We start from the raw sequence: 12,360 nt of genomic DNA, 5'->3' as shown, positions 1-12,360 counted from the left end.
CAGACACAAACACGCACAACATGACACACACCACATCTCTCACACACACACACACACACACACACACTATGTCACACACAACACCAAAACCACAACACCACACACACACTCAACACATCACACAACATGACACACAGATAGACACAAAGAAACACGACACACAACACGTCACACACACAACACTACACAAAACACGTCACACACACACACCCCACTTCACATGTCACCACAAACATACCACCACACACGCAATCCACACAACACTCTAGACGACACACAACACGACACACAAGACGTCACACACACACACAACCCGTCACACACACACATATCACGATGCACACAAGACGAGACACAAAACAGCTCACACACACAAACACAGACAACACGACTGTCAAAGGAAAAATGAGTTAGCCGGTCTCTCACCAATTTCGGTGTTAGATTCGACTCTAGGATCCCACGAACTTCTCAACTCTGAGTCCAATTTCTACCAGCGTCCTGTATTAGGCCACCGAAATACAGCCCGAGCTGGGTGCCTCCGGAGAGGGACCCCGCCCCCCAGACACTGCAAGCGTGTGTACCCTCGACGGTTGGTAACACCGCCCTCGCCCACCTCCAAAGTCCGACCCCCTCATCTGAGTCGGGGTCTCTGCTCTTCCTGACCGGGCAGTTCTGCTGCTGAGTGGACAGGCCGTTGCGGGTGCCAGACGCCCCCTGAGGACGATGAGTTCTTCTTTTTGCCTTTCTCCCTTAGCTCCAGGGATAACGGGCGGCCCCGCCTGGTTTGGCAGCTGCTTCTCCAGCCTTCCTCGCAGGTCAGCTCGACCTCGGCCGAAGGCTTCAACTACTTTACTCACGTATGCGGAGTTAGTAACTCCTGCGAAGTCACAAGAGCAAACTTATTAAACAAACAATTATATAAAATAGCATGAATATCTATATCTTCCTGCTGTATTTTGCCCTGCATGCATCTGATGAACTGGGCTTTAGCCCATGAAAGCTTATGCTGAGATAAATTGGTTAGTCTCTAAGGTGCTACAAGTCCTCCTCATTCGCTTTTCCCGACTGATTGTGCTGGGGACTCTGCCTGGCTCCAGCGCTCCGGTCCCTCAGCTACCAAGGCCACCTGGGATCCCTGATCGAATCCAGCTTCAAGGAGTGCTGAGATCCATCTGTCTCTTTCTGTGCCTCTGTCTCTCTCTAGGTATGGCCTCCTGACCCTGCCTCCTGTGATCAGTTATAGTTTGCTAGCCCCCCACCCCACCTCCATGGGTGTTTTTGGCTTCTCCATTCACTCTGCAGCAACGCTCCTTGTACCCAAGCTAAAGATCCCTGCAGCCCCAAAAATCCTCGGGGGTTTGCTCAGCAAGTGGGTTACTAGCAGAATGGTTGTGGGGTGAAGGTGGGGATAGGGAGGTGCTGAACCTGGGGACAAAGGAGGGTGGCAGATTAAGGTGTCACTCAGCCCAGCTCGCTGAGTCCAAGGACATATGAGGGGACCGGCTTTAAATTGCTGTTCGATCCAGCCGACTGAGTCCCGGGACACACCAGGGGTCAGCTTGCGAGTGCTGATGACCCAGTCCTCTCTGACATGCTATGTTCATGTGTGTGTGCCTGTGTGTCTGTTCACGTTCATCACATTTGGGGGCTGGAAGACCCCAGCTCTGGGGAACCGAGGTCCTGCAGGGTAGCTCCATTGGGAGGGAACTTGCAGAAGGAAGGAGTAGCGATCCATAGGAAAACACAAGTGACAAAAGCAGCACATTGACAGAATTGCAGAATCTCCCCCCACCAGAAGAGTAACCCTAACAAATGGGCGTACCCCAAGGTAAAGGGCAATTCTGGTAACAGCTCATTTGGAGCTTGTTTGGAAGGGGGATGGATGTTATTCTTGCGACAAGTCACCTGCTATGGCCAAAAACACTTTGCACTGTGCACCCTTCAAGACAAGTCTTATGTCCCAAATACTTTGGGTCTTCCGGGATAAGTCCCTGAATAATCAAGGATCTTGACCAAAAAGGTCGTCACGTCTAAAAAGGAAGAAAGATTGTCATTGTGGAGACCATGAAACAAGCCCTGCAACTTTTGGACACGTATCCCGACAGTCCACAGGGTGCACATCAAGGAACGTTCAAAGCGAGACGGGCGTTCTTTTTGGGGAGACTAACCCGCATTGCGCTGACCAGGAGAAGGGGAAGTGGGAGCCTGCAGCACCATCTAGCGGACAAAGGAGAAATCGCCGGCTTCTGGACCTGTGTGCGCCCTTGGTTCGGTTCCCATGCAAAGCTGTGTCACGCCAGGTTGGGAAAACGGGCTTCTGCTGCACGACATCATCCTCTGGAATGACTCAACCCGATGGGACACCTCCTGCGATACACTGCTCCGAGTGACGCTCTCAAATAGGTCCCCACAGCTCCCCAGCCTCCCCACACCGGGAGGCAGGTGCGAAAGGATTGTTCTCCCCAACTGACAGAAGGAGAAACAAAGGCTGAGAAAGGTGAAGGGCCTTCTCTTCCCTCACACAACCTGTCGGGATAGAGTTGGGAACAGGACCCGGGTGTCCTGACTTTCAAACGAACCATCAGTCTGGAGTTTCACACACTGAATGATCAGAATAAAGGGACCTGCAATGAGCTACAGACTAACAACCATTCACACTGATTCTTCAGCAAGTGTTTCAGAAGCACGAGAACACCAGCGAGAACCAGGAACGGCTCAGAGACAATCAGCAGCGAGAGGGAGAACAATTCACCAAGCAGATGATTGGTTCTGGCTTATTTCCTGGGCCTTAAAAGAGAACAACAAAGTACTGAGTCTCCTCCCTGCCACGACACCCCCTGCTCAGCCAATCAGCGTGGAGACTCTGGCGGTGGGCTGAGGGTTCCCCAGATGGCCCAGGGATGGCTCAGGTCACCGGTGAGGATCACTCTCAGAACACGCTTCCTGTCCCATCTCTTTGGGAGGCCTCCCACCATGAGGGCTACAGAGCAGCCCCCTCCTCACCAGTGGAGGGAGGGAAGCAGGAAAAGGGAAAGCAAAAAAGACAAACCCCAAGGACTCGAAGGGACAAAGGCCTAGCTGGGGGAAAATTGTCCCACCTTAACCTCCTATTTTCCGTGCCGAGAATTTGGCCAGCACCGGGCGGATCAGGCTGCCTCGGTACCAAACCTCTCTGGGGCTCTTCCCTTCTCCACAGGGACGTCTGTCTTCTCGCTCAGTGAGCAGTGGGAAAGGAGAAAACTCCAGAGAGGCTCCACCTCGCGCTCACATACGAGACCCTGAATTCTCTCTCAGTCCTCAAGGAGACACCTCCAGAAGGAGACTCCCTGCAGCAAAGCCCCGGGGGTCTCTGAGATCCCCCTGCCCTGCAGCCTGTCCTCCCTGGCCGTTGTCGTGGACTCTCTGTGAGGTCACCGCCTCCCAACCTCCTTTCACCAATCAGCTGAGTGCTGCAAAAGGCCCTTGTGATGTCACTGCCACCCCCACCCCTGCCCTGCAGGGCTCATGTCCTGCCCCGAGCCGGCTCCTGTGCGTGTTTGAGCTGCTCCCCCTGGGTCACCCCCACACACTCAGTGGTCGTGCAAGGGTTCACGCAGGCCACACGTGGAACCATCAGAGGATGCTCAATGTGCCGCACTCGGTTTTGCAGAGGTTTGGAGACTTGAAGGCCAGAAGAGACTCTTAGATCATCTCATCTGGCCCCCTACACATCACAGGCCTCCTGCATGGCGCAGTTGTGAGTTTTGGACCAAAGCAGACTCGAGAAAGGCATCTCATCAAGGGATGGAGGAAGCACCACTTCCCTTGGGAGTCTGGAGGAAATTGATGCTGTGGGGGGCAGGGAATTGACCCCAAGGCCACACTTGTGAGTCTGTATCATAACACACATGAACAACAGCACTGCGCGAAGTGTGTACACGTCACCTTAACTCTGATGTTTCCTAACGTTTAAAGGCCTGGTCTCCAGTGTGTTCTTTGTGCTTACAGATCGATTTTGGGGAGAGATGCAATCATTTAGCTCAGAGTGGGAGCCATGTTAGTCTGTATCAGCAAAAAAAAACCAACCAACCAAACAAAAAAACAAAACAAGGAGTAGTTCTGGCACCTTAGAGACTAACAAATGTATTTGGGCACATTTGATGGTGTGGCTGATGTGATTAGGTCCGAGGATGGTGTCCCTAGACTAGATATGTGCAGTGGGTTTGTTGCAAGGATAGGTTCCTGGGTTAGTGTTTTTGTTGTCTGGTTGCTGGTGAGTATTTGCTTCAGGTTGGGGGGCTGTCTGTAAGTGGGGACTGGCCTGTGAGATTGAGGGATCGTCCTTAAGAATAGATTGTAGATCCTCGATTCTGCCCTGGAGATCTTTTAGTTGGGGGCTGAAGCTGATGGCTGGTGGCGTTCTGTTCCTTTCTTTGTTGGGCCTGTCCTGGAGTAGGTGACTTCTGAGTATTCTTCCTTTCAGCAGGTGGGGATTGTAGTTTGAAGAATGCTGTCATAAATATAAAGGGAAGGGTAAACCCCTTTAAAATCCCTCCTGGCCAGAGGAAAAATCCTCTCACCTGTAAAGGGTTAAGAAGCTAAAGGTAACCTCGCTGGCACCTGACCAAAATGACCAATGAGGAGACAAGATACTTTCAAAAGCTGGGGGGAGGGAGAAAAACAAAGGGTCTGTGTCTGTCTGTATGCTGCTTTTGCCGGGGATAGAACAGGAATGGAGTCTTAGAACTTTTAGTAAGTAATCTCGCTAGGTATGTGTTAGATTATGATTTCTTTAAATGGCTGAGAAAGGAACTGTGCTGAATGGAATGACTATTCCTGTCTGTGTGTCCTTTTTGTAACTTAAGGTTTTGCCTAGAGGGATTCTCTATGTTTTGAATCTAATTACCCTGTAAGGTATCTACCATCCTGATTTTACAGAGGGGATTTCTTTACTTCTATTAAAAGTCTTCTTGTAAGAAAACTGAATGCTTTTTCATCATTCTCAGATCCAAGGGTTTGGGTCTGTGGTCACCTATGCAAATTGGTGAGGATTTTTACCAAACCTTTCCCAGGAAGTGGGGTGCAAGGGTTGGCAGGATTTTGGGGGGAAAGACGTGTCCAAACTACGTTTCCCAGTAAACCCAGTTAGAGTTTGGTGGTGGCAGTGGAGATCCAGGGACAAAGGATAAAATTTATTTGTACCTTGGGGAAGTTTTAACCTAAGTTGGTGAAAGTAAGCTTAGGAGGTTTTCATGCAGGTCCCCACATCTGTACCCTAGAGTTCAGAGTGGGGGAGGAACCTTGACAAATGCTTGATAGAGATCCTGTCGGTGTTTGTCTCTGTCTGAGGGATTGGAGCAAATGCGGTTGTATCTTAGAACTTGGCTGTAGACAACGGATCGTGTGATGTGGTCTGTATGAAAGCTGGAGGCATGTAGGTAAGTATAGCGGTCCAGGATAGGGTGGTGTTTATGTGACCATTGCTTATTAGCACTGTAGTGTCTAGGAAGTGAGTGTCCTGGGTGGCCTCTCCTTCTGCCCCTCCACCCCCACCAACATGATACAGTTCTGCGGTGACCTGGAATGCGACTTTCCACGTCTCCGACGGAAGCAATATTTCCAACACACCTCTGAACAACACACTAATCCACAGAGACCTTCCGACCAACACGACAAAAATAAGAATTCTGCCTGAAGGTCAAAACAGCAGACTGGACTTAAACTTGAGTGCTTCAGCCGACAAGCACGGGCTGAAGTGGTCGAAAAGCAGCATCACTTGGCCCATAACCTCAGCTGTGCAGAACACAACACCGTCCACAGCCTCAGGAACAACTCTGACATCAGAATCAAAAAGGCTGACAAAGGAGGTGCTGTCGTCATCCTGAATAGGTTGGAATATGAACAAGAGGCTGCTCGGCAGCTCTCCAACTCCACATTCTCCAGCCCATTCCCCTCTGATCCCACTCAGTGTGACCAAGAGAAACTGCATCATCTGCTCAAGAAACTCCCTGAAAAAGCACAAGAACAAATCTGCACAGACCCACCCCTAGAACCCCGACCAGGGGTCTTCTATCTGCTACCCAAGATCCATAAACCTGGAAATCCTGGACGCCCCGTCATCTCAGGTATATCTGGCTAGGGATGCTGGTCGCGCAGGGCCTGAGGAGAGAGTCGACACAGCCAGATACTCCTGCTGTCTGGATGCCCATACCTGAGAGGATTTCATCGCAGTCTCTCACGAGGGGGTTCAGGCTCCAGAGCTCTGCTCTGTTTTCCCAGCCCTGTGCAGGGGGTTGTTTCCAGTTTCAGAAATGGGGCAATGTTCACACACTCCCAATGGGTCTTTGCATGAATCAGGCCCTAAGCCAGGGGCAGGCAAACTTTGGCCTGATGCCGGATCGGGTTTCAGAAATTGTACAGAGGGACAGTTAGGGGAGGCTGGGCCTCCTCAAAGAGCAAGACATGGCCCGGCCCCCGCCCCCATCTGACCCCCGCTTCTCGCCCCCGGATGGCCGCCCCGGGCCTCCGGCCCCATCCAACCCTTCTGTTCTCTGAGGGGCTCCAGATCCCCCTCCCCTAACAGCCCCCCACCACTCCATCCAACCCCCCCTCCTTCCTGTCTGCCACCCGGACCTTCTGCCCCATCCAACCAGCCCTTCTCCCTGACTGCCCCGGGACCTCCTGCTGCCATTCAACCCCCTGTTCCCCGCCCTCTCACCACCCTGACCCCATCCACCCCCCAGCCCCTGACCCCCCCGAACTCCCCTGCCCTCTACCCCACCCCTCCCTTGCTCCCTGCCCCCTGACCGCGCAGTCTGGAGCCCCAGGACCAGCCGCCGGGCCGCACTGCAGAGAGCCCCGGGGTCGGCCAGGCTCGTTGCCCCGCTGCCCGGAGCATGGGCCGGCGGCGCTGGGAGCGGAGGCTGCGGGGGGGGGAACGGCAGGGACGCGGCCGGGGGCTCTCCAGAACGTCTCAGAGCCCCCGGCCCCTCTTCTGCCCCCCCCCCCGCTCCCCACATGTCACAGCCACCCCACCCAGCTGAGACACCCCACCCCACAGACCCCTCCCCTCCCTACAGCCCCCCATAGCCATGCTGTGTCCCCCTGGGAGCTGCCATGGTGCTGCCCCTCCCAACCCAACCCAACAGCCGCAGCCATGCCATTGACCCAAGTCCCCAATCCAGGACCCCTATAGCCTCTCCCTCCCCCACATCCCTCCCAGACCCAGTCCTCATCCCTACAACCCAATTGCCACCTGTCCACAACCCCCCTCTCCTCCTCCCACAGCACCAATCCATCCCCTACCCTCCCACAGCTCCCACCACACAGACCCCTCCACCTCCCAGCTGGGCCCCCTCCCCGCCCCCTCCACCCCACCCACCCCGTCAGACACCCGCCCCCGCTGGTGCACCAGGGTTTCCCCAAGACCCACCAACAGCTGTGAATGGTGTGGGGGAGAAGGTGTTGGTATTTGGTTGTGTGTTGGTATTGTGTGTACGTGTCGAGGCTTGTGGGGGCTTTGTGCTGGGGGAGAAGCTGAGCCCTGATTCGGGGCCAGGGCTTCTCTGACTCGGGGTCCTATGAAGGGAGCCAGCCAGTCAGGCCGTGGAACAGGAGCCAGCAAACAGGGCTGTAAACAGGGGAGTCTGAGGGGGAGTTTGTCTTGTGGTGCTTGTTTGGGGTTTGTTGTTCCTGTGGGGGGTGGGATTTGGGTGTTTCCCAGGTGAACAGGATTTAGGTGGGAAGGCGATGACAGACACAGAGGCAGCGGTGGGAGTGACTCATGTCGTGGAAGACACAATGGAGATGACTGGCTGTGGAAACTGCCACATGTCCATGATCCTGGAGGGGGGACCTGGTAAGAGTTTTGTCTGCATGAAATGCCGTCTGCTCGAGCTGATGGAGGAGAAGATCTGAGGTTTGGAGATGCAGGTGGAAAGTCTGGTTGAGTTTAGAAAGGGGTTTGAGCAGATGATGGAGCAAAGACATGAGGTATCTGAAGGGAAAAGCTCTGACTTGCAGATGGAAGCAGGACTGGGGAATTCTGAGGGGAGACTGCTGGGTGAGGAAAGTGGTCAGTGAAAGCATGTGACTAAAAAAAAACCAGGCAGAGGAAAAGACGGGCTAGTGAAGGAGAAATAGAGTTCAGGAATAGTTTTTGAGAGTTGGAAAATGAAGAAGGGGCTCAACAGGTAGTCACTGAAGGTGGAGGTACAAGGAGGAAGAGAAGAGTGGCTAGTCCTATAGGAAAAGGGGAAGAGTCAATGGAGACTACACCAAATATGAGCCGCAGGAGGATACAGGATGGGTTGAAGAGGATTACAAGGGAGAATAGGAATGGAAAGAACTTGCAGCCAGAGGGAACAGGGGATAGACTGGAGAATAGCACCGTCACCAGGGAAAGGCAGGGCTACGTGATCGGGGACTCTTTACTGAGAAGACTAGACAGGCCTGTAACCAGAGCTGATCCAGAGAATAGAAGGGTGTGCTGTCTTCCAGGTGCTAAGATACGGGATGTAGATCTGAGGTTGAAAAGGATCCTAAAGGGAACGGGAAAGAATCCCCTAATTATCCTTCATGTGGGAACAAATGATACAGCTAGATTCTCGCTGGAAAGGATTAAGGGAGACTGTGCTTGGCTGGGGAAGACGCTAAAGGAAATCGAGGCTCAGGTGATCTGTGGTGGGATTTTGCCTATTCCTGGAGAAGGTCAACAAAGGCGTGACAAGATTATGACTATCAACAGATGGCTCAGGCAGTGGTGCTAGAAGGCGGGCTTTGGGATGAATGGCCACTGGGAGGCATTCCTGGACAGAGGACAGTTCTCTCGGGATGGACTTCATCTGAGTAGGGAAGGAAACAGACTTCTAGGATGGAGGCTGGCACAACTGATTAAGGGAGCTTTAATCTAGGAATCTGGGGGAGATGATAGGTTGGGGAATGTCCAGGTAATCTCCATGCCGGATTTTAGCCTTGAGAGGGAAGAAAAGAAAGTAAGAAAGGATACAGCCGTGGGTAGGAGAATGGCTATAAGGAGGAAGGGCAGTGTGGACACCAGTCTAGTAGGTTCTGCTGGCTGTGGAATGACCGTGCCTCATTGGGTAAAGAACGTGAGCGAGGCCAAACAGCAAAAATGAAGATGTTTGTACACCAATGCGAGGAGCCTAGGTAACAAAATGGAGGAATTAGAGGTACTGGTGCAGGAAGTGAAACCAGATATTCTCGGGATAACAGAAACAGGGTGGAATAGTCGTCATGACTGGACTACGGGTGTTGAAGGGTATGTGCTGTTTAGGAAAGACCGAAATAAAGGTCAAGGTGGTGGAGTAGGATTGTCTATCAATGAGGAGGTCGAATGTAAAGAAATCAGCGATGGAATGGATAAGACAGAGTCCGTCTGGGCAAAAATGACATTGGGGAAGCAAACGACTCGAGCCTCCCCTGGGATAGTGCTTGGAGTGTGCTAGAGACCGCCGGGATCTCATGTGGATATGGATCGAGCCCTCTTTAATGTTTTTAATGAAGTAAATACTCATGGAAACTGCGTGATCATGGGAGACGTCGCACGCGCGCACAACACGACACACAACCCGTCACACACACACAAATCACACACAACACATCACACACTGAACAAAACACTCAAGACAACACACACACAACCACGTCTCACACACACACGACACACAATGTCTCACACACAGAGACACGTCTCTCACACACGCCGACACACATGCAAGGCACACGACGGCTCTCACACACGTCCACACACACACACACGACACATGAGGTCGCACACACGCCGACACAAACACACATGCCGACACACGATGTCTCTCACAGATGCCGTCACAAACACACACGCCAACACACGACGTCTCACACACACACATCGACAGACACAGACCACACACATGCCAACACACGATACTGACACACATGAAACCGACACACACCACAGACGACGACTGACACACACACACACACAAGACACACAATGTCTCACACACACACACACAACTTCTCTCACATACGCCCACACATGCCCACACAACACACGCAGAACACACACCCACCCACACGACACACGCGACATGAGACACCCACACACCACACACAACACAACACACGCCCACGCCAAAAGACACACACCACACACAACACACACCCACTTCCACACACGCCCACACACTCACCCGCCCACACCCACTGACACACACACCCGCCGACTCACGACGACTCACACACAGAGAGACGGCAAACACACTGACACACATGACGTCTCACACGCCCACGACACGTCACACGACACACAAGACGGCAGAGGACACGACACCGAAATCACACCCCGGAGACGACCCCCGCGGGGGCGAGAGCGGAGCGGGGACGGTCGGGGGAACTCGGTCTCTGGGCGGCGCGTGGGGCCGGTGTGGGCGGGAGGGAAGAGGGCGGCAGGGCCGAGGGCGAGATTCCCAGCCCCCGTCGAGCACTGTGGAGCGAGGGCTCCGGCTCGGCTCTCGCAGCGGCTCTGGCGAGGAATGGTGCCGGAGCTCTCGCCGGAGGGGAACGCGGCAGGAGGGGCCTGAGCCGCTTGGGCCTCTTTCCAAGGAGGCGGAACCAGGCCTCCGCTCTCTGCCCGCTGCAGACCCGGCTGCCAGGTCGGCGCTTCCAGTTCCTCGTCCGCACTCGCCATCTTCTCGTGTGTTCGCCAACTCGCTCTCTCCCCTCTGCTCTCCTGGTGCCGTCTCCCTTTGTAGGACACGGGTAGGTGTGCATTCCCACAGGTGAGGTCTCGGGAGCCATGGAGACGTCGGAGCGGACGAAAATCATGCAGGGCAGTAGAAAGGCTGCAGAAAGTACCTGAAGAGACAAAGGGAATGAGAAGGGGGAAGTCCAGACTAAGACAGGAGTCTAGTCTGTAAAGAGAAACAACGGGAAGTCTAAGCTACAGAAACTCTTCAAGTTGCCAAAAGACCTTTAGGATGGGAAATGACTTCTTGAATCCAGTCTCTTTTAGATCTTAGGCTTAGTATGTGTGTGTATTTGTATTTGCTTAGTAATCTGCCTTCTTCTGTTTGCTATCTCTTATAATCACTGAAAATCTACCTTTTCTAGTGAAACTATTTGTTGTTTATTATTATTATTAAACTCAGTTTGTGCAACGGGTGCTCCGGGAGGAAATGATTTGTGTGTTACTCCAAGGGGCCGCCCGGTGACACTGTTGCTCCATAAGGGAAATGATTTGTGCAATACCTGGTTTAGCCACCCACTGTCACTGTTGGGCCAGGAGGGAAATGATTTGTGCAATACCTGAATTGGCCACGCAGTGTCCCCATTGCTCCGTGAGGAAATGCTTTCTGCATTACTCCAAGTGGCCACCCGGTGGCACTGTTGGGCCAGGAGGGAAATGATTTGTGCATTGCACTGACTGGCCACCCGGTGTCACTGTTGCTCCGTTAAGGAAATTATTTGTGCATTACCCAGAGTGGCCACCGAGTGTCACTGTTGCTCCATGAGGGAAATGCTTTGTGCAATACCTGGATTAGCCACCCGGTGTCACTGTTGCTCTGTGAGGGAAATGGTTTGTACATTATCTGGATTGGCCACCTGGTGTCACTGTTTCTCCACGATGGAAATGGTTTGTGCAGTACCCTGAGGGGCCACCCAAGACAACACACAGAAAACACGACAGACAACACTGACACACACACACACAACACGACACCGACACACACAGAGAGAACACTCTCACACACACAAAACACAGGACACCGAAAGACACAAACAACATGACACACAAATAAACTGACACACAAAACAGCACACAACACGACACACAAAAATCACACACAACACACGACACCGACACATACACACACACACACTTGATGACGCACAAAACAGCAGACAACGTGACAAATAAATCACACACAACACCGACACACACACACCATATGACACACAACACCTCACATGACACACAAAACGGCACACGTGACACACACACACAACACGATGCACAAAACTTCGCACACAAAATATCACACACCCACACACAACACGACACACGATACCGACACACGACACACAAAACGGCACACAACACGAGACACAAAAATCTCACACAACACATGACACCGACACACACAACATGCACACAAAACGGCACACACCGTCACATGCACACAACACGGTATACAACATGGCACACACACAAACTCAACACGGACCACAACACGCACACATAAACACATCTCACACACACAAAACAACACATAAGTCACACACACAACACGTCACACGACACACGCAACACGACACACACAACACGTCACACGGCAGAAGGTTTCATCGAGGAGGAGGATGTCCCGGGGTCCCCGG

The 12,360-nt window shown here is 52.8% G+C and overlaps 1 protein-coding gene across 1 annotated transcript in view; it reads right to left on the bottom strand.

Moving 5' to 3' along the window:
- Positions 1 to 449: 449 nt before the first annotated feature.
- LOC311520111 (uncharacterized protein) overlaps positions 450 to 12,360 on the bottom strand; it is a gene marked incomplete at both ends in the record, with an annotated part of 49,683 nt that continues 37,772 nt past the window's right edge. The window contains 2 exons of the mRNA XM_084627351.1: positions 450 to 498; positions 742 to 877. Coding sequence (XP_084483477.1) covers positions 450 to 498; positions 742 to 877 — 185 coding nt within the window. The remainder of the gene's footprint in view (positions 499 to 741; positions 878 to 12,360) is intronic.

The sequence above is a fragment of the Lepidochelys olivacea genome (assembly GCF_965140295.1).
Source record: "Lepidochelys olivacea isolate rLepOli2 genome assembly, chromosome: 4".
NCBI classification, from domain to species: domain Eukaryota; kingdom Metazoa; phylum Chordata; order Testudines; family Cheloniidae; genus Lepidochelys; species Lepidochelys olivacea.
Note: the sequence above shows the minus strand (reverse complement) of the source record. Positions and strands in the feature narration are given on the sequence as shown.